This window comes from Orcinus orca, chromosome 9 (assembly GCF_937001465.1).
Source record: "Orcinus orca chromosome 9, mOrcOrc1.1, whole genome shotgun sequence".
Classification (NCBI taxonomy): Eukaryota; Metazoa; Chordata; class Mammalia; order Artiodactyla; family Delphinidae; genus Orcinus; species Orcinus orca.
Genome location: NC_064567.1, coordinates 32,491,933 through 32,515,177, shown reverse-complemented (window position 1 = coordinate 32,515,177; position 23,245 = coordinate 32,491,933). Strand labels below are relative to the sequence as shown.

Here is a 23,245-nt window from a genome sequence, read left to right as displayed (position 1 = left end):
AGTGTACTTTGTATAAAGTTTCCTGGCTTATAGTATAATTGAGGAGATTTGGAGGTCTTAATGATTTCCGTTTTTATAGAATTTTTGAGGGCTATAGATGTATGTGGGTTGGAAACGTTTTTGTTACACTGTTAAAGTAGTTGATTTCTCACAAGTTGATTCAGCATTTACTACTAACTCTAACATGATAGGGAGTGAACAGGTAGTGTGGGCTATCAAGACTAGGTGTTGCTCATAATATCATTAAAAAAGAAGGGAATTGGGGTACAAGTTTTCTTAAATTTCCAGCCCTGATCCGTCAAGCAGTTGTTGATGGAATCCATTACCTTTGCGAGCTTTGTTAATGGCAGAGACCTAATTGAAAATCAGCGTTCTTTCAGAGAAAGGTCAAATCAGCTAAAGATGATAGAACAGGCCTGGCAGGCTGTAGTCTGAGGGCCACCTGTTTCTGCAAGCTAACAGTGTTTTTTTTAAAAAAATATTTTAAGTAGTTTAAAAAAATCAAAAGAAGAAAAATATTTCATGATACATGAAAATGATGAGAAATCCAGTTTCACAGTCTAAAAATAAAGTTTTATTGGAATATAGCTACATATACTCATTTGTTTATGTGTTGTTTATGGTTACTTTTGCACTATAATGGCAGAATTGAGTAGTTGTGAGAGAGACTGGATGGTCCCACAGAATCTAAAATATTTACTGTTTAGTCCTTTGTAGAAAGAGTGCCGGCCCCTGTACACATCAGTATTATTTTATGTTTTGGAGTACCATGGAAATTTGTGGCTTTCTTTGCTTACCAAAAACTCTAGCTGAATGCTACTACATTTCTTGAAGGATTCTCCACTGTTTTTTTGCCTCAGGGACAACCCACAGTAGTCCATTCATGACTGTTTTTCATGACTTCCTTTGCTTATTTTCCCGTGGTTCCTTTTGCCAGCCAGGTGAACAGACCAAAACCACACAGGAAGGTCTGTGGTTTTTCTAAAGAAGCTTTCTACAGAAGGATATGTTTGGCTTGGGTACCTCTCTGTTGTAGAAACCTGGATTTTGCTTGTGATCTTTCCACTAGAACTTTGATTCAAATATATATAAAATAACCCTCACTTTCAAAGTGTAAAATTAACAAACATTTATTGTTAGATTCATATTTGTGGGCAGAAAATCTTCATCTTTCATGTTTTTACCAGACATTTTAATAATGTTAGTTATGTTTTTCATGACTCTTAATTTTACATCAAGGTTAGTTGATGGTTATTCTTTTTCATTGGTTAGCCTTAAACATTTAAGCCAATGTCTCATTTTACAGTAATCTTTTTTAAAAAAATTTATTTATTTTATTTATTTATTTTTGGCTGTGTTGGGTCTTCATTGCTGTCCGCAGGCTTTCTCTAGTTGCAGCGAGCGGAGGCTACTCTTTGTTGCAGTGCCCGGGCTTCTCATTGCGGTGGCTTCTCTCGTTGTGGAGCATGGGCTCTAGGCGCGCGGGCTTCAGTAGTTGCAGCACGCAGGCTCAGTAGTTGTGGCTCCCGGGCTCTAGAGCACAGGCTCAGTAGTTGTGGTGCACGGGCTTAGTTGCTTCGCAGTATGTGGGATCTTCCTGGACCAGGGATCGAACACGTGTCCCCTGCAATGGCAGGCAGATTTTTAACCACTGTGCCACCAGGGAAGCCCTACAGTAATCTTTTGATAGAATAAAAACATCAGTGGTATTCCACCTCTTATAAAAGTTATTTCCCCCCTCTCTCCATCTGTGTTTACTTGATGTCAGTTCTCTTGGGGCTCGTGTAAGAAACGAGTGGCCCTGCTACTTTATAAGAGGTCTGCGTTTTACAGCTACTGAGAGCTTTGGATTCTGCCACCGTTCTTTTCCAGCATAGCAAACAGGTGTTGCTATCTAGAAATAACCTGAAGGTTTGGAGTTGGGTAAAGCAGATCTTCTCTCAGGTTTCAGCTTGCCTTTGGTCATAATTGTGCTTTTGTGCTTGGTGAGGATGGTTCTTAATTTTGTCTTGGAGAATGTATAGCACTGGTCTGGGCCATGGTATTGAGTTGAACAGTCCCCGTCTTACTGCATAGGGCTGTTTTGTTATCTGGTTGGTGCTTGATGCTTCTCTGTCTTAGCTTACTTAAACGTTTCGAGGTATGGAGAGCTCACTCATGGGAGGAGATGGGCCCATGCTGTTAGAATCTTCTTCAGTCAGAGAACTCATTTTGCAGTGGAGTCTTCTCACATTATGGAATAGGCCATGTGGTAATCGTGCAGCTCAGTAAGCAAAACCAGTGAAGGATGACAGAACATGAAAAGGAAATACTGAGGTGGATGCAGGCTGGAGTGGGTGGTGAGAAGCATGGGTGAGCATCAACTTGTTAGGTAACCTTTGTTCTGACTTAGAGTAAAAGGAAGTTTGGATGAAGCATACCGTTAAGGCATTTTGACATAACTGACTTGTTGGTGAGGAGGGTGAGAATAGAGACTGGAGGGAAAACCCCATATTATCATTTCTGGAGTAACAGGGTAAGCATTTTTAATCCAGTCCTGAGCTTGGGGTTTTAAAATGTGCAATAAAGTGAGTTATTGTATGGGTTGGAAATACAATGTAAGATACTATGGTAAAATTATGGTAGGGCTTCCCTGGTGGTGCAGTGGTTGAGGGTCCGCCTGCCGATGCAGGGGACACGGGTTCGCGCCCCGGTCCGGGAAGATCCCACATGCCATGGAGCGGCTGGGCCCGTGAGCCATGGCCGCTGAGCCTGCGCGTCCGGAGCCTGTGCTCCGCAACAGCAGAGGCCACAACAGTGAGAGGCCCGCGTACCGCGAAAAACACACAAAACAACAACAGCAACAACAAAAATTATGGTAAATGGTTTTATGGTACATTCTCCTTTTCTGAGGGGGGTAAAGGGCTATGGACTCCCACACCAAGAACTACTCCAGATAGGAAAGCCATGGCGGACAAAGAGAGGAGATGTGTGTCTCAGTCTGAGCTGTCATCTCCAGAAAACTTGGCGCTCCCTGTCCAGGCTGTCTCAGTCATGTTTTGGAAGGAGGGGTCACCTTCAGAAACTTTATTGCTGGCACCCAGGCCTTGTTGTCCTAAGAGGTATGACCCACCAGGGCATGAACTCTCCAGTAGGCTTGGCCTCCAACAGTTATTTCTGTTGTGTTTCATGAATGTTTGTATTTGTCTGTTCACCCCTAGGCTGAGTTACTGGGGCCTGTTTAGGGAGGAACAGTGCCTGAACAGTTGGAAGAGTCAGCCATTCAGCGTGAATGCACTGGATTTGGACAATACCTGCTGGCTCCCTGGCTTCCCACCCTTGAGGTGGAGCTGTTCCCAAAGCCCTGTCAGCATGGAGGAGGGGATGCTGTGGGCTGGAGTAGGAGGAAGAGCTCCCTGGCGGGAGTTACTTGAGTTTTCTCATCCAGCTGTAATTGGTTTAAAGTAGAATTCTGTATCATTGGATTTGAACTGGATTTTAGGGGTCATCCAGTTCAACCTCCTCATTTTGCCCATTGGGAATAGACACCTGTGAGGGTTCCAGGACTTATCCCAGACCAGAGAGGTAATGAGTGGCAGTGTAGAGGCTAGACCCCAGGCCTGCTGATTGAGTAACTATGCTTCTTCCGGCTTGGACTGTGAAGGGGTAAATTGTAGCATGAATCTGGGATACGATTTGGGGGTACAGCATGGGCTGCTCCTGAGTCAGTAAGTTATACTTAGGACAGTGGTCCCTGGGCTGTAGGCTGGAACAGGTGACCTGCAAAGGACCTCTGACTCCCATGACTTGTAAGTACATTTTGGAGAGTGCTGTGATGTGATTGTTTCCATGTCCGAGGAGTGCATCTAGGCATACTAGCGAGTCTCCTTTGCCAGGGGTGAGATGAGGCAAGAGAAGATTCCTGGGGAGGAAGGCAGGGGCGTCTAGTCGAAGGTGCTGTCCTCCTGAGTGAGCTTTGAAGTTGCAGTCAGAGGAACCTGCTCAGACTCTTTAGAGGCCAGACAAGTAGTATCTACTGTGACATTTGGAAACTGAAAAGTAGAGAGGGAGGGACATAGTGGTTGCTAGGAGTGTGCAGGTAGTACATAGTACAGGTCCTTTTATGGTTATAGCTTTCTGCACTTGAGTACTTATTTCTGCCTAACTGGCTAATGCAGCTCTCATTTTAAGCTATCACAATGACTGTACGCCTTATCCCTTTCATTCTGGTTATCTGTTTAATTTTTCTGCATGTTGGAATTGAAGATGGACTATAAAAAGAGAATTTTTATAAATTCTGAATTTTTATTAATACATGGCTTATTAGAATATCTGGCAAACTGCAGGGTTGGAAAGAATGAACCTAGTTTTTGGAAACAGTTTTTCTTGTTCTGCTTCCGTTTATTGATCACCTACTCTATGGAGGTAGTGTGTGTAGTCGTTAAGCACAAGGACTCTGAACGACACTACTTGGGTTAAAACCTGGCTCTGTTATGTATAGTGTGTGACCTCAGTTAAGTTACATACCCTCCGTGCCTCAGTTTCCTCACTTATAAAATGAAGATAATACCTCACAGGGTTGTTGTGAGGGTTAAGTAAGTTATTAATATATGAGTTAGAACAGTGCCTGGTCCACATTAAGTGCTGTTTACATATTAGCTGTTATCACATCCCAGGCATTGATCTAGGCCCTTTGTCACTTAACTTATGAGGCAATTGAAGTCAAGAGAGATTTAAAAACTTGCTTAAGATCATCCAGCTAAGCAGTGGCTAAGCTGTGGCTTAAATATTCTCTGTCTGACACAGGGCCTGGCTCTCAACCACTCTGCTGGCTTTCTGAGGTGTGGCAAATCACTTCACTGTATTGTAGGTTTTATAGCTATCTATCCATCTATCCATCTATCTTCTACTTTCTAATTTGGATTTTTCATTATGTTCTCATTTTGTTAATAAAATGCATTTCCTTAAAATATCTGTGACTTAAGAGTTATAAATAAAATATAAAAGATAAAAATAAAACAGTTGCTCTTACAATAATGCTGCTCAAATAATTAAAGAACTTTAAAAATCCATGCTAACAGTACTAAATTGTGAAAGGCTTAAAACGTCATTTCATGTGACATCTGATGATGGCTCAGTGTTGCCACACACATTTAAGTTGCGTGGAAATTAAGACTGTTATTATTAGGCATTTTAAACATACCATTTTAAAACAATCATGGCATTAATGTTTTAACCATTTGCACATTTTAATTACCAGGAAGAAAGTATATCAAATTTTTATAGCCCATGGAAGGCTCCCCAGCCAGTACCCTAGATTGAGACAAAGAGAATTAAAGCTCGAGAAGTGAGACAAGGCTGCTTAGCAACAATGACAGGTGAGGTTGATGGGAATTAACAGCTTTTGACTGTTAGCAGAATGGCAGTGTAATGGGATCTGCTTATGGTAATGAAGCCTTGACTAGATGGCTGAATGTAATGATGCTTCCTCATTTATTTCATAAAATTATCGATGATATTGAGCCCAGAATGTTTAGATTTCTGTACTATTTATACTTTTGATATTGTATTGAAAATTAGAATCATATTGTATAGTATTGTCAACTTTGTAAATTATCTCATGGAGAAATGTATTCAATGGAAAGGAAAGTAGCAAAGTAAAAGCAAAACAAAACATCCTGCTACTCCAGTAAAACCACTCAAAACACCAATGCCTTATCTTTCTCAAAGTAGCTGCAGTTTAAGGGAGCATTAATATGTCTCTAAATTGGAAATTGTCCAAATGTTCAGGTTGCTGGAAAAAAAGAAAGCTGATAAAAAATTTATTTATATCTTGTCTTTGGGCAAGGTCTAAAGAATTGTTGTATCAAGATGGAGTAACCATTCTTAAGGTTTCTTTAGCCAGGACACACTCAAGATCAAAACAATTGACAATGAAGGAAAAGATGGCTCAGTGCATGTGACAATGTGACATTAAAGATTACATCAGATGCAGTCTGTCTCAGGAATGACCATATGTCCTTTCCATCTGATGTCTGTTTCAGGACTCAGACAAATGAGTTAAAGGTTTTAGATATGCTTTAAAGGATAGTTCTTTCATCACCTGTATTAGGTTTATTTACAAATCAAATGTTTCAAATTGATCACATGTGCATACTATCAAAGGAATGAACATAATGACGATATTTTTCCTAAAAATTTGGATGCTGATTCATTTCAGGTTATGTGGGTTTGTAACCCTGAGTACTAGGATGAAGTATAGATATCTTGTTGTTTTTTTTTTTTTTTTTTTGTGGTACGCGGGCCTCTCACTGTTGTGGCCTCTCCCGGCTCCGGACGCGCAGCCTCAGCGGCCATGGCTCACGGGCCCAGCCGCTCCGTGGCATGTGGGATCTTCCCGGACTGGGGCATGAACCCGTGTCCCCTGCATCGGCAGGCAGACTCTCAACCACTGCGCCACCAGGGAAGCCGTCTTGTGTTCTTTTCACTTAAAGAAAGAAGAGAATTTATTTTTTCCCTAGTTTTAAACTAATACTACAGGAATGAAATGGGAAGAAATATTAGTTCTTTTCTAAGAAAGACTTTTCTAAGGATGGCTTTAAAAGAACAGGCAAAGGAGAGCAGAGCCATGACCGTTGCAGCTTGAATCGAGATAAGCAGAAGTGTGTGTGCTCAATGTCACATGGCAGGAGGCTTTCCCCAGAGTGGTTTGCCTGTCCAGGGAGCTGTTTCATTTTGTGTCTGATAGGGTTTTACTTTGGAAAATACCCGGTTCCCTGCCTGTTGCTTCATTATGGATTATACAGGTAAAATTAAATTTAAAATATTTTCCAGCCATGTAGAATTACTTAAAATATACTGTTTTGAATTAGTATTTTAAAAAGTACATTGGTTATGTTTGTAAATAGTGTGTTTTAAAAATTATTATGCATGAATTTATTCCTGAGTATGTATGAATTTGTTGTATACAAATTGTGATTAATTTAGGATAAATACTTAAGGGAATTTCTCAGACATACCCTTGTTGTTTCTTCTATTTCAGTTTGGGTCCTACTCAAACAGACTTAAAATAAACTGCAACCCATATTTAATCCACATTTCTACCCTCTGGGCCAGAATGTTTAGAATACAAATATCTGAGTTCAGATTATGCCACAGAGAGAATAAAATATATATACAGTCTACAGAGATTGTAAAACGTTTTTGCCATTGTGTTGATTTTCTTGTGCATGTGTGTGGCCTGATCTTTTAGATGCGGTTGACGTAGTGAAGTGAATTGGAGAATTTCAGTTTTTATCCTAAATTTTCTGAGTGTAACTGACCTGTTCCTTTTTTAAACTGCTTAGTCTTGTTCTCAGTTTCTAGTTTCACTGAGTGGTAAGTTGGTACAAGAATAAAGTTAAGGTGAAGTTAACAAAGGGCAGTGTTTCTTGATGATTAAGTGGGGGCTTTCTTTAGATTGGACGGGGTGAAGGTGGGGTTGGGAGGTAAGGTGGTGGTAAGGAGATATGGACGTGGATCTTTGCCCAAAACTTGTGCAGGTAATTCAAAATTATACTACCGTACATTCGAACTTTTGGGTAACAGTGACACTGTTTTCTGACAGATTCATCTTAAACTAAACAACAAAGATTTTTCCACCAGGGCAGGGACCTACTTTCCATACCCCGAATAATGACAAAATCCCAGTGTGTGTTTAAATTAGGCATTATTTACATGTTCTTTGTAAATGATCCCTTTTGATCTATGGATGGATCTTTGGCAAGATAGCTAATTATGGTGAGAAAATTAATTTTTTTGTGAAGTTGTTAATAAAATGCCATTTTTAGGCACTAGCTATGTAAAGGACTTTTGTGGTAAATGTGTTTTGAAGCTAAAACATTTAAAAGTAATTAATTATCCCAAATACCCAAATATGTTTTTTCTGTAAATCCTTATTTCCTATTTTAGAGTTCCTTTAAATCAAATAGCATAGTAGTATCTCTTTCTCTCCTTCTCTCTCGCTCTCTCTGGATTTTGAATTTCTTTTCCTTATAACATTAGTGTACCAGAATTTCATTCCAGGGCTCTGAAATAGAATATAATTACCTGTTAGAAGGTTCACTGTATGTGTGATACTATGTTGAAGCAGAAAGGGCTACATTTTATAGACATATACAAAGAAATCAAATTTCTATAATCCTACCAGGGAGCTTTACTATGAGTTTGTTTTTAATTATATATTTGTACCTTTTTTCCAAAGAACAGAATCATTGATTTTTTTTCATTTTTCTATAGTTTATGTATTGCCATTAAAACACTTCTTTGTTGTTTTTAAAGTAATACTTTATAAATGCATAGGTGGTATTTTAAAATACACACAACTTTAACATGCTAAATACACATCAAGAGGAATAGTAAGAAAATAAAGCTTTAATGTGAACAAAGGATACAGCTCCAGAGAAATTCCAGATATGACACTTTTAAAATTAGGTCTTGTATGTACTCTGAAGAGAATATGTGGTTTAAGTTCTTACCAAACTAATAGAGATAACATTTATTAAGCTAGTTGTCTGATGTGGTAGGAAGCTATTTTGAGTATTGTCTTCTGTGGTGATTTTTATAAACATTTACATATTTGCAAGTATAGGTATATTTAGTCTATTAAACTTTGAAGAAAAGAACACACATATTTTCAGTTCACGGAAGAGTGAATTCTTTTGCATTAGAAAAGAGAATTTATTTCAGTTCAGCACAACCACTTTTGTACTAATGACAGCATCATAGCACTAAAGGGGATATCTTCCAGTAGAAAACTGAGTCTTGAATATTCAAGAATAGATGTATTTTATTTTGTTTTTCTGGAAAGCTTTCCCCCATGTGGTTTCCATGTTACCCATGTAGTTTCCTCTCAGTTTTTTCAGGTCTTTGTTGAAATGTCATCCTTTTAGGGTGACATTATCTGACAGTTTTACCTAAAATAACCCTCCCATTCAATCACTCCTCGTTAATTCCTCTTATTTTTCTTTATAACACATACAACCACTTGATATATTACGTATTTATTTGTCCATCTCACCCTCTAGAACATAAGCTCCAAAGAGGAGAGAGTTTGTTCATGGCTGTATCCCTAGAGTGCAGAACAGTAGGCTTTCAGGAAATAGTTGTTGAGTCAATTTATGAATGGGGTTTCTTCTAAAAAATTACTATTGACTTACTTTAAGATTGTCACTATTATCTTTCTTTATCAGCAACATTCTAATTTAACAATAATTATTTTGACCGCTAAATTATTTTGAATATTGATCTCTTCTTTCTTTGCTAATTTTATCCTGAAATTCACAGTACTCGCTTTACTAATGGAAGGGCAGGGTCACAGGCAGGCAGGGCCGCAGGCATGCGTAATTAGACATAATTGATAACCCAGAGATCACTTTGGTTTTGGAATGTATTATGTGATTTTTTTTGAAGGGGTGTGGAGGACATCAGTCAGTTTTATCTTCCTTCATTTTCTTTCATTATGTTTTCCTTAGGCAGGCCATTAATATTTGTCTTCATTTTCTCAGCTCATGCCAGCTGCCCAGAGGAAAGAATGGGAGCAAACTAAAATTTTGGCATCTGTTTTGTCAAAGATGGGTCTTTAGCCATATGGATCCCAACCTTCTGAAGTGTTTAGAAATACCTCAGGCATCCAGAGGGTATAGAAACCTTAATAGGAGTCAGAGGTTGTCATATGTGTCCAGATTGCTGGCAAGTGAGACCTAATGTGTTTTTATATATATATAAATTTATTTATTTAATTAATTTAATTTTTGGCTGCATCGGGTCTTTGTTGCTGGGCGCGGGCTTTCTCTAGTGCGGCGAGCAGCAGCTGCTCTTCGTTGTGGTGCGCGGGCCTCTCATTGCGGTGGCTTCTCTTGTTGCGGAGCATGGGCTCTAGGCATGCAGGCTTCAGTAGTTGTGGCATGTAGGCTCAGTAGTTGTGGTGCACGGGCTTAGTTGCTCCGTGGCATGTGAGATCTTCCTGGACCAGGGCTTGAACCCATGTCCCCTGCATTGGCAGGGGGATTCTTAACCACTGCGCTACCAGGGAAGCCCAGAGACCTAACGTTTTTAACATACTGATCCTGCTATAGTTATCTAAAAAGTAGACGTCTTGAAAAATATTGCAGCCTTTAACTTACTCTTAGAAATCTGTGCCAAGAAATAAGTATAGGCACTCAGAAAAATGTATTTATGTATGCATATATACACCCTCACATATAAGCTGAAGAAAGAGCTACATCAGTGAGTCAGCAAGAAGTTGTCGCATATAGACTATGGCCTCTGGTGGGAAGTACCAGTTGTCACTCGGTATCTGTGGCGGATTGGTTTCAGGACTGCCCTCACCCCCAAATCCACGGATGCTCAAATCCCTTATATAAAATCGTGTAGTATTTACATATAACCTACATGCATATTTTAAATCATCTCGAGATTACTTATAATACCTAATATGATATAAATGCTATGTAAGTTGTTGTAAATACAGTGTAAATGCTATGTCAATAGTGTGCATGAAATTGAAGTTTTGCTTCTGGAACTTTCTGGAATTTTTTTTACCGACTACTTTGATCCACAGTTGGTTGAATCCATAGATGTGGAACCAGTGGATATGGAGGACTAACTATATCTCTACCCAGGAATCATTTTCTCATCCTACTTTTCCTTTTGCCTTTCTGATGGCCACATCCACCCCCATTTGTGTGACTATTCATGTGCAACATCTGGGATGCAATTTGAAATAGATCTTATGTTAAGATACTATTCTGGTTTCAACCCTTTTGAAGTGTATTGCCCTTGCCCATTTCCTGCAGTTGTGTCTCAACACTGTTATTGATACAGGCATACCTCATTTTATTGAGCTTTCTTTTATTGCTCTTTGCAGAAATTGCATCTTTTTACAAATTGAAAGTTTGTGGCAACCCTGCTTCAAGCAGGTCTATCAGCACCATTTTTCCAACAGATTTGCTCACTCTGTGTCTCTGTCTCACATTTTGGTAATTCTCAACATATTTCAAACTTTTTCATTATTGTTACATTTGTTTTGATGGTGACCTGCGATCAGTGATCTTTGGTGTTACTACTACAACTCGCTGAAGGCTCAGATGATGGTTAGCAATAAAGTATTTTAAAATTAACATTTTTTTTTTTTAGGCATAGTGCTGTGGCACTTAATAGACTACGGTACAGTGTAAACATAACTTGTGTATGCACTGGGAAACCAAAAAAGTTGTGTGACTTGCTTTATTGTGATGGTGTGGATCCGAACCCACAGTATCTCTGAGGTATGCCTGTGCTCTCCACTGGTTGTTGACCTGGACCACTTATTTTTGCGAGGGATGCATTTTTCTTAAGTTTTGCAATTTTCAGTTTAGTCCTTTCTGTCATTTTTAGTTTTTTTGGCGACCCTTCTCTTTTAAGAATTTTCTTCTCCATATTTTCAGTTGATTTCTATTTTCCTTTCATTTTAGTTGAATTCTTAAAATATAATTTTGGTAATTATTTTTTTATTTTTCAAGAGGCATTATAGAAGAGTAGTTAAGAGTCTATGTGTTGGAACCAGACTGCCTGGGCTTGAATCCCAGCTCATCATTTAGTAAGCAGTGTGACCACTGTCTATCAAATGTGGATAACCCTACCTTGTAGGGTTTTTATGAAGATTACATAAGCTGATACACGTGAAGTTCCCAAAATAATACCTGACACATAGTAAACATTTAGTAAATATTAGTTATTATTATCTTAGGTACAACAAAGTATTTATTCTTATGTATAATCTTTGCAATTTCTTCATAATGGTTCAGCATTTTCAGTAAGATAAAGGTCCAATTACCTTGAATAAATTATGCACATCCATACAATGGAATATTGTGTAACCATTTAAAGATGAGATAGATCTACATATACTGACCAGAGAGTTATTAATGATATTTTTTAGATGGTAATTTGCAGTTCCACAATCATATAAGAATTTAATGTTTAAAAACTGTGTTATATAAAGACATGTCTTTGTAAACTTTAGAAAATATTGGAAAAAGTATATACCTTAGATGAATGGATGGAAAAGAAACTTGAGCTTTTGAACTTCCTATTTTATATGATTTTAAAAGTGGGATTATTGAAAAAACATACTTTTTATGCATTTCAATATTTAAAAAATATTAGAACAAAGCTTTCTTTGCTTGTGTTGGATAGACATTCTAATTAAAGTCTATGCACTTATAGCTTTTAGAAAAAACAGATTTCTAAGAGTAAAGGTAATGCAGGTAATGAGTCAAGAGACAAAATAATAATATCTTCTTTGTGTTGATGGATGAAGAATAATTATGCCCACTTGCACACAGGTGTACACTGGTGTGTGCACACAGCGTTAACATGACTGCGTTACTTGGGAGAAATGACAGGAATTCTCACGAGGTAAAATGAAGAAAAATAAGGCAAAAGAGACGGGATAGGAGAAATATGTGTACATACATATATTCCTAGAGTATAGAGTGGTGGTTTTCACATTTGAATAATAGTTGCAAAATAAATAATAATGTATTCACTAACATTTGAGTGCTCACTGGGTGTTAAGCAGTGTTCTAAGTGCTTATAGTATTATTTTACTGTTACATTTGCTTGTGAATTTATATGCCCAGAAAGTGTGTGGAATAGTTTACATATTTTCACATATTTGTGGTTGAGTGTACAACCCCTGATCTGTTAGTCTACCACAAGCCTACTGAAAAAACAGTGAGCTCTGAAGTTATTTTAAAAGGTAGGTTATTTTTCTCATTTCTGATATTCTTAATTCCCTTGAAAAGTTCTACTTGCTGCCTAAAACCAAGAACTCTGATTTGCATATCTTTGTGGTTGGTTGCTATAAAGCCAATATTTAAATTTCTTTGAGGTCTCTTTTAGTGCCTGGTATCACAGGATGAAGATCTTGTCAGGAGGGTGAATATATATGTGGCTCTTGGTCTTGTGCATTTTGGGACGAAGGAATTCCCCTTTGAATTGCCTGCTCCCCTGAAGCCCCTGGAGCCTCTGGCTCAAGCAGCGCAGTCGGTCTGTGCAGTGTCTCTGACGTCACCAGTGTATGCATAAGCCCTGCTATTGTCTTACTGCTATAACAGGGCTGGGGATTGCAGTATCCGCTGTTGCTGCTGATCCCAGTCTTGCCCCTGCTGCTACCTAGTCCTGCCTCCCTGCATCCCAGAAGAGCCACGTCGGCCTGCCTTTCCGTGTTGGATTTTCCAAAACAGCTCTTCGGTTTTTGGTGCTGTAGGAGACCTTGCTTTTCAATCACACGGGAGAACACTGAAGCTTGTAAGAGGAGAATCTGGCAGCTGGACACAGCTTGGACTGCATTGTCTGTCTTCATGACCTCTGCTGTGTAGCAGCTCATCTCTCCACTCTCACACGTACACTCTCCTCGATTTTTCTTCCTTCCTTTTTTTCCTTTCTTCTAATCTTTTAAAAGCAGCCTCTGGAGCCAGCCATGTTTGGCACTGAATCTTCATGTAAGTAAATGGATCTCACTTTGCTGTTTAGAAATCTGTTTGCTGTCATGGTTTCATTGGCTTGGAGTTCATATCACTTTGCCTTAGGTCATTAACAGCTTTTGTATTTTGGCTCTAATTACAAAGAAATTGGTCTCAGGGAAGGGACTCCCCCTTATCTGGGTTATTCATCCTTAAGGCCAGGGATGTCAGTGTGGTCAAAACCAGGCCTCCAAGAGGGAGGGGAGGAAGACAGGAATCCGGGCAGCCTCCCCAGAACGTGTTAATTGATGGGATCAAGTCTGTCACTGATCTATTGTTGTGGGTTCTGTAATGGTCCTTAAACCCTAAAATAGATACTGGAGGACCTGAGATGATAATGTTTATTAAAAAGGAAAAAAGGGCTTACATTTTTTATCTAAAAGGAGAATGGGGGTGTCATTATATCCTCTTCTTCCATATTTTTACAGAAACATAGGAGTAGATATTATATGTAGATTTAAAGAATGAGAAATAAGCTTTATTTTTAAAGATGGATTTTTTTTTTAATCCTCAATGGCTTCAATTTTGATATGCTGGCTAGTGCCACAGTCCAGCAGCATTGTATCTGTCTTAAAACTTATACAATGAAATTGCTTTGGTGCAGAGCAGGCCCTGCACAAGGGGCTGGGCTGGATGGCACTTGTAGACAGCTAAAATGGGTATTTGAAAAATGATGACCAGCCTAAGTAATGAGGATTATTTAATGCTGGATGTAGAATAGTATAACTTGTCGATGCAGTTATACAGGCTCTGCAGACTATTTTGTCATTATCCATAAGCAAAGGTGACAGTTAAGAATTTCTAAAGAGACTCAACCTGCTGACCTAGAACATTAAACATTGGCAAGACACTGTCTTTGTGGGGAGAGGGGGTTAGGGTAGGAATTTAGGAAACACATTTCTTATGAATATGTAATCCAACCTTTTCTTTCTGATCTCAGGTGATCAGTGTGACTGTTTGTGCATAGCTGATGATTATTCCAGAATAGTAGTATTTCAAGAGAGCTAATAATCTTCAGTTCTTTTGTTCTTGATTGGCTTTTTTAAAGGGTGGATTATTTTTGTTGGTTTACCTAGAGGCTTCCCATTTCTGAAATTACCACACTGCATTATCAACGTCAAGATAGAATAACAATGAGATGTAATGTCCCATTCAGCATGTGACAATTTTATTTTCTAATAATTTAAAAATGTTTTTTGAATTCACTTAATGATACATTTGGAATTATTGTCACCCAAGAAATAGAAACAGATTATTTAGTGGCAAAGACCTTCCAGTTTAATTTCAGTCATGGAATTTTGTTTATGTAGGAACCTAGGTATAGATAGAAATATTTATCTACTAAAGGAAAATTAGTCTTATTACTTTGTTTAGCTGAAAATGCAAGTTGAAACTCAGTGTGGGACTCTTTGGGTTCTTGGCATAGGGACTCTAACATTGTGTGGCCAGGTTTACCAAGCAGACATGTTGACTTTCTTGATCATTAAACCTGATCTTTTGATAATATCACATGTGTGCTATGTGCTATGTTTGAAAACTGCTGGTTGCTTTTGGTCTCCATAGCTACCAAATTACTGCACAGGTAGAATACCATTCAGAAGACAGAACATCATCATGTAGGTTTTGGGCATTTTTTGACTTTACTGAGTATTAAATTTTGTTTCCTGCTTGTCCCTAGAAGACCATAGATAGATTTGTACTGTCAGTGATTGTAAAGTGTTGAGAATGGACTGCTTTCTTTAGATAAGGAGATTCCTTAAATCTGTACTCAGAGTTAAGACAATTGTATTTTCTTTGTGTTTTGAGGCATAGCTTTTCTAGACCTATAATGTCCATCTTTTGGAGGCTATTTTATAGGCTGAGCCTATCTATATTTGGAATATTCTGAAAAATAGTCACATTAAAAGTTCTAATTAGTTCAGAAGGGATCTTCCGAACCACCTAGGATATTCTTACTAAACTTTTACAATAAATACTTGTTTAGCCATCTACTCGATGTACAGTGCTGTGCTAGATGCTGGAAAGGTCTGTTTTTTTTTCTAACATGTTCTGATTTCATGATTCTTATCCTTGATTTCTGGTTACAGTACCTTACTTGTATTGGATGCTTTTACTTTTTAAATTGAGGTATGGTTTACATACGATAAAATGCGTAAGTCAAGGTGTGTAGCTCATTGAATTTTTGCCTATGTTTACACTTATGGAAGCACTACCCAGTTTGAGATACAGAACATTTCTGTTACTCCAGAAAGTTTCCTTGTGATGACCCTTCCCAGTCAATTTTACTTCTCCTCCTCACCAAAAGGTAATCACTATTCTGAATTCTTTTGACATAGTCACTTGTACATGGCTCTTTAAAATTTTCTTTCTCTCCTCCTTGCTCTTTGCTCATAAGAGAAGAAAATGTCGGGCTTCCCTGATGGCGCAGTGGTTGAGAGTCCGCCTGCCGATGCAGGGGACACGGGTTCGTGCCCTGGTCCGGGAAGATCCTGCATGCCGCGGAGCGGCTGGGCCCGTGAGCCATGGCCGCTGAGCCTGCGCGTCCGGAGCCTGTGCTCCGCAACGGGAGAGGCTACAACAGTGAGAGGCCTGCGTACCGCAAAAAAAATAAAAAATAAAAAAAGAGAAGGAAATGTCAATAGAAATGTCCATGTCTTCACTTTCAAGTACTAGATTGATTAAGTTGACTTTTTGTTTCAGACCTTTGAAGTCAGGAATTTGAGGTAACCTGGGTATCACATTATAACATGTTTTGTCTCACTGAAAATAGTATTGCTTAATTTAAATGCCAAAAAAGCACCCACCTCTTCCATACACACACACACACACATACATACACAAAAGAGCCTTAAAAGTGACAAAAAATTTACCTGGAAGAGTAGACCCTTGTTTAACAAAGTTAAAACTTACATAGTTATGGCAACAAAATTAATAAATGCTTTGTCTGACCTCATTTCAGTGAATACCTTCTTTTCTTAAAAATTTTATTTATTTATTTATTTAGGCTGTGTTGGGTATTTGTTGTTGCATGCAGGCTTTCTTTAGTTGCGGCGAGCGGGGGCTACTCTTCATTGCAGTGCGTGGGTTTCTCACTGTGGTGGCTTCTCTTGTTGCAGAGCATGGGCTCTAGGTGTGCAGGCTACAGTAGTTGTGGCACTTGGGCTCAGTAGTTGTGGCTCGTGGGCTCTACAGTGCAGGCTCAGTAGTTGTGGCACACGGTCTTAGTTGCTCCACAGCATGTGGGATCTTCCTGGACCAGGGCTTGAACCCATGTCCCCTACATTGGCAGGCGGATTCTTAACCACTGTGCCACCAGGGAAGGCCCAGTGAATATCTGCTTAATTCACTTTAGTGAATAACTCCAACAGTGCCAGTCACATTTTTTCTCACTTAGTGTATCTGAATCTCCCATAGTTGTGTAAACTGGGCACAATCTGTTTTCAGCCCACTTTTAAATGGAAGTGTTTTATGTTATGTGTAGATTAATCATTAGTACAAAGCAGGAAGTATAGCTTCTGTAACTCTGTTACCATCTTGATATATTTCACCGAGCTTTTCCTTTACTGAAATTTCCCATGTCTAAAAATGGGAGTAGTAAGTCTGCTGTTAATCTGCTTTGAGGAAATGCAATTTTAGTCTGTGATCAAAATAATTTAGGTTTAAGAAGAAAGTACTAAAATTAAGTTTTGGGAGGGGAGTGGTCCTTAAAATGCATATTTTAGGTACTTGACTTAATGATAGTTCATATTTTAAAATTGATAAATTGAATTCTATAAAACTTAAAAATTTTTCATTTCCTCTTAAAATTTTATAAATGGAGAAAAAGTTCATCTTTTCTTTTTGTGGAGTAAGGAACACTGGTTTTGTACTGCATCCTTCCTCATAAAGCCAGTTATTCTCCAAAGAGTAAATACTTCAAGTACATGGGCATTTATTCAATTAGCGTTTATCTAGCTTGGTCCTCCTCCTGTTTCCCCTCCTATGTTTAACTTTTTCAGGCCTCAAGGGTACCATTTAACATGTGCTGTGGTGGGAATTGTGCCCTGGTCTAACAAATTAATGTGTCTTCCAAAGCACCTACCTTATTAGTCCAGTGAAGAGAGCAACATCTTACCTTTTCAGAAAGTGTGCCCTTGGGGCAAATAGTGTCATTCAATCCCTCCTCTCAACATTTTGTTATAGTTGTGATATATTAGAAAGAACATCTAGTGTTATCTCGAAAGGGAGAAAGAAATCACCAAAGTCCGAACAGAGCAGTAGTATTTTGTGAGCTTAGTGGTGATGGGGAAATGGTGGACCTGTGTGTCAGAGTGTCAGTTCTCTTTAGCTCTGGTGTGGCTGGCCCACAAGTCTTCCCTGCCATTCTCTGCATGCCCACATCACCTTCAGTAGGCAGCTAGATGCTGGAAAGCATTTGGGGTGTGGGTGATGCCCCATGCAGTTTTCTTTGATGGGCACCAAAAGTGCAGCTTTTTTTTTTTTTAAATAAATTTATTTATTTGTCTGTGTTGGGTCTTTGTTGCTGCACGCAAACTTTCTCTAGTTGCAGTGAGCAGGGGCTACTCTTCGTTGTGGTGCGCGGACCTCTTCCTGCAGTGGCTCCTCTTGTTGCGGAGCACGGGCTCTAGGCACGTGGGCTTCGCAGTTGTGGCACGCGGGCTCAGGCTCAGTAGTTGTGGCTCATGGGCTCTAGGGCACAGGCTCAGTAGTTGTGGTGCACGGGCTTAGTTGCTCTGCGGCATGTGGGATCTTCCCAGACTAGGGCTGGAACCTGTGTCCCTTGCTTTGGCAGGCAGATTCTTTTTTTTTATTTTAAAGAGTGTGCTTTTTTTTGTTTGTTTGTTTGCTGCGTTGGGTCTTCGTTGCTGTGTGCGGGCTTTCTCTAGCTGAGGGCAAGCGGGGGCTACTCTTCGTTGCGGTGCGCGGGCTTCTCATCGCAGTGGCTTCTCTTGTTGCAGAGCATGGGCTCTAGGTGCATGGGCTTCATTAGTTGCGGCACGCGGGCTCAGTTGTTGTGGCTCATAGGCTCTAGAGCACAGGGTCAGTAGTTGTGGCTCACGGGCTTAGTTGCTCCGTGGCATGTGGGATCTTCCTAGACCAGGGCTCGAACCCTTGTCCTCTGCGTTGGCAGGCGGATTTTTACTGCGCCACCAGGGAAGCTCTGGCAGGCAGATTCTTAACCACTGTGCCACCAGGGACGTCCCAACAGCTGTTGCTTTTTATTTTCATTACTGATGAATGCATTAATTTGGAACTGACAGCTTCTCAGTTTTAATAGTGAGTATGGTACCATGCTTCTAAGAACAATGTAATTATCTCAAATTTTGAGCCATTATGTGGGAGATAGTAAAATGAATATACCCTAGCAATATTAGGTCACCAAGAAACTGTATAATTAAATGGGCATCTCTTTGATAGAGAAATAAATGAGTCCCACTCCGTTTTTATGTGCATTTCAGGGCCATTCTTGACAACCAATCATACGTGAGATTAAACTTAGGTCTATTGTTTTGGTGTAATTTTTGTGAGTTGGTTGAGATGTTAACAGCAACTGTGGTCATTCAAAAAATGGCTATTCACACCTGGACTATTTTGCAATATAAGCCCTAGTTCTTGTTAAATAATTGTATGAGACTGCTGTTTTTGCTGTCATATGTATGTTTGACATTTTAGTACTATATCTCCCCTGCTTTATTAGTTTTTGTCATATGAAACTAGGTAATTTAGAAACAGCCATTTTCCTTTCCTACGTTTTTATTCTGGCTGTTAGTATTTAGCTGTATTGAATTTTAGATGCTTTCATCTTACTTAAAATACAAATACTTAAATATACACCCAAAAACTTACCTCTAATTCTGCACTCAGAACATTGAATAAAAGAAAAAATATTATTACATGACTTTAGATAAATAGAAACCACAGACTGCTAAAGTCACAAATAAGGAAAAATAATTATAGATCACTGGGATTTACACTGGGACATGGTCATACAGGAGGCTGGGAAGTTAAAGCTCATATAACACTTTTGACTTATCTTACTATATTATTGTCTTTTCTTTCCTTTTGACAATGTGAGTTCTGATGTGAAATTTCCTCTTGGGTTTCTTGCCTGTTAACAGTTGACATCATAATTTTTAGTATCAAGGGAATATTTTAAACTAAATAAAGATAGGAATTTTTTTTACTTCTGGGTATTTATATACTAATTCTACTAGTACAGAAATGGAATAAAAATGCCCAGTGGTTATTTTAAAATTCTCAGATTATTTATTTTCACTTGAGTATTAGTTTCCCTAATTGTTAGTTTGGTTTGTTCAGCAGAAATTACACATGAGTTTTCAGTGATCTGTTGTTTTCATTGTCACAATGGACCAGATTTATATCCTGTATAAACCGTGGGGAGTCTATGGGGAAAAATTACCATATATGGAAACTTTCCTTATAGAATCCCCATGGAGTTACACAGGATGTGAATAGAATTGTTATGGATTCTGAGTTGCAAAAGTCACTGACAATGTGTATTTTGAACATTAATAGTAGTTATCACATTAAATTATGTTCAAATACTATTACATTTTCAATACAAAACCATATGGAACACAAGAATATGAATTGTATGGTCATTTTAAAATTGTTTTACAAAGCGTATTTATATCCCACCATTTTTTTCCTAATAAGTGTAAAACATTCATTAACACACTTATTAGTGTGTCTTTAATTAGAAAATGCCAGTTTTGAATTATTTAAAAGTCCTGTAATGTAGTCACATTTGCTGTGCTGGAGTAGTAAATTGTAATATTTTCTCTATAGAGATTTTGCTTTTATTAATAATGGATTCAGATAATTGTGAACTGAAGGACCAAGATATAGTTTAATACATGTTGTAGAAATGGCAGCAACCACGTGCCAGATACAGTGACTAAGTGCAGAGACTCTGGTGCTTGATCGCCTGGATGCAAATAACGGCTTTACCACATTCTGCCAGGGTTTGGCCATCTACCATCTAAGCTCTTGGGGCCCAAAATGTGGCTGATCCAATGACCTCTTGATGTTAGGGGAATCTGCCTTTTTGGGCCAGGACATCTGCATCAGGGTAACGCTTATCAAGGGTCACTGTGGAGATTAGACTCTGGCAGTGCGAAAGACTGGCTGAGGAAAGGGAAATCTCACTTCCTAAGACTGGGTGGAAGTTCCATCACGGGGATCTTTGAAGGGACCCCGTAGGAGATTTGAAGGGAGGAGACAGCATGAAACTGATGAAATAGGTCAGGGTTGGCAAATGCCCAGCATATTTCTCACTACTGGTCATCCCTGTGGCAGACATCACTAACTGGTCACAGCACTTTTGTAGAATTGCCTTAAGTCATAAAGGGTTGAAATGTTTTCCTCTTAAAACACTTATCTGTGCAAGTGTTTTCCACATTAGTGTGAACAATAGTCACATGAATAAATATTTAAATAAACTTGAAAACAATTATTGAACTAAGAAAAAAAATTAGGAATCTTAAGTGTTCCAGTAATATCCCTTTTTATATAAAATAAACATACCATTCTGTGTTACATTGTGATTCTCAGTAATATCAAAATAATTCAGAGCTGCTTCTCGTTTTTTGTTTTTTTTTTTAATTTTTTTTTTCTTTATTTTTTTGGCCGCGTCGGGTCTTAGTTGTGGCATGTGGGATCTTTTGTTGCATCGTGCAGGCTTCTCTCTAGTTGTGGTGCTCGGGCTTCTCTCTCTAGTTGTGGCGTGCGGGTTTTCTCTCTCTAGTTGTGTCACGCGGTTAGTTGCCCCATGGCATGTGGGATCTTAGTTCCCCGACCAGGGATCGAACCGGCGTCCCCTGCATTGAAAGATGGATTCTTTACCACTGGACCACCAGGGAAGTCCCCGCTACTCTCTTTTGAATGAACTTTACACTAATTGAAGACATATCCCCAGAGTGTAGCAGCATACCTAACATATACACTAAGCACTCATTCTTTGAAATTTGAATCTGCTGTGGCTTAATGTAATATTGAAAATATGATGTGTGGGCTTTATAGGGGATTGATACTCAGTTTAATTAAATTTTCCAGGCTAAGGAGTTTATCACACATAACTGGCACATATCAGAAATATGTCAGTGGACAACTCTTACCTGTCACCCTTCAGGCAGGAGTAGGTGACAATATGGACTTTTATTATTAAGCCCAAATTTGTTAGAGGTAAACTGCCATTTACTGATACTTTGCTATGTACTGTTAACTTGACTACATCTCATCTAAGTTCACTTATCATTTTTTTAAGATATTTAAATAAAAATAATGAGGAATTGTAATCATCAGTTCATTTACAGCATGAAAACTGAGAATTGTTTCTTTGCCCATCCTGACGTAATTTTAGGAATGAGAAAAGTTATGCTCCATTTCTTTGTGAGAATTTCAGACTAAGACTCAGGCTTATTGGCATGCTTTGGGGAACAGTGAGTCTGCTTGGGATGCGTACCGATTAGGAAACTGCAGTGACTCCATTAGAGTATTGTTTACTACTTCCTTTATCCACGGCTACTTCTAGAACACCTGGGCTTAGCGGGAGGCTTTGGTAGGGTTTGGCCTGGTGATAGTCCACGCATGGGCTTGACTCAAGTCTGGAATTTCTTACCTGAAACTTTCCTAGATTTGTTTTAGTATAATGGTGTTTCAGTTGTCTATTGCTATATAACAAACTACCCCAAAATATAGTAACTTAAAATAAGCATTTATTATTATATTTCACAGTTCTGCAGATTGACTGGTTGACTGGAACCACTGGTGGTTCTTATGTAGGGTCTGTAATGTGGTTGCAGTCAGATATCTCCTGGGCTGCAGTCATCTAAAGGCTCATCTGAGCTGGAGGGCCAGGATAGCTCTCCCACATGGATATCAATTGAGGCTGGCTGTTGACTTGAGGCTCAGCTGAGGTTGTAGGCAGCAATGCCTATTCTTGGTTTCTCTATGAGGTTCAAGCTTCTCAAATCATGGTGCTGGGTTCTCAGAGGAAGCATCCTGTGCCATAGCATCCAAGAGACCCAGGAGGAAGCAGCAAGGTTCCTTATGACCTGGTCTTGGAAGTCTTAGAAGTCACTTCCACCATATTATATTGGCCAAGCAAGTCACTAAGATGAGCCTAGATTCAAAGGGCAGGGAATTGGATTCCTCTTGGTGAGGCAGTGGCAAGAGTGCATTGTAGAAGAGCAAGTAGAATGGAAAATATCTTAGTGGTCATCTTTGGAAAATACACTTTGTCACAAGTTGTTTCCAAGCTCTACTCCGTGAAGTTGGTGCTTCAGGGTTTTGTAAATCAGCGGTCTGCAAACTTTTTCTGTAAAGAGCCAGATAGTGAATATTTTAAACTTGTGGCCCATTCAGTCTCTTTTGCAGCTACTCAACTCTGCCATTGTAGCACAAAAGCAGCCAGAGACAAATGAGTGTGGCTGTGTTCCAAGAAACCTGTATTTATGGATGTGGAAATTCGAATTTTATATAATTTTCACATGTCAAAAAATATTCTTCTTCTTTTGTTGTTTTTTTTCAACTCTTTTAAAATGTAAAAAAAATTCTTAGATCAAGGGCCATACAAAACCAGATGGTAGGCAGACTTTAGCCCATGCGCCTTAGTTTGCTGACCCCTGCTCTTAATATTTGATTTGAATTTCATTTTTAATTGCTAAAAAACCTAAAAGAACAACAGATACATTCAT

At 38.9% G+C, this 23,245-nt stretch overlaps 1 protein-coding gene across 10 annotated transcripts in view; it reads left to right on the top strand.

The window, feature by feature from the left end:
- ST7 (suppression of tumorigenicity 7) overlaps window positions 1–23,245 on the top strand; it is a 255,129-nt gene that overhangs the window by 39,180 nt on the left and 192,704 nt on the right. For 3 of the 10 annotated variants that reach the window (XM_012533039.2, XM_012533038.2, XM_033428235.2), the window contains exon 1: window positions 13,099–13,505. The exons of the other annotated variants lie outside the window; for them this stretch is intronic. In XM_012533039.2, coding sequence (XP_012388493.1) covers window positions 13,484–13,505 — 22 coding nt within the window. In that variant the 5' untranslated portion in view covers window positions 13,099–13,483. Of the gene's footprint in view, window positions 1–13,098; window positions 13,506–23,245 lie in introns of those variants that run through there. 10 annotated transcript variants of the gene reach the window in all.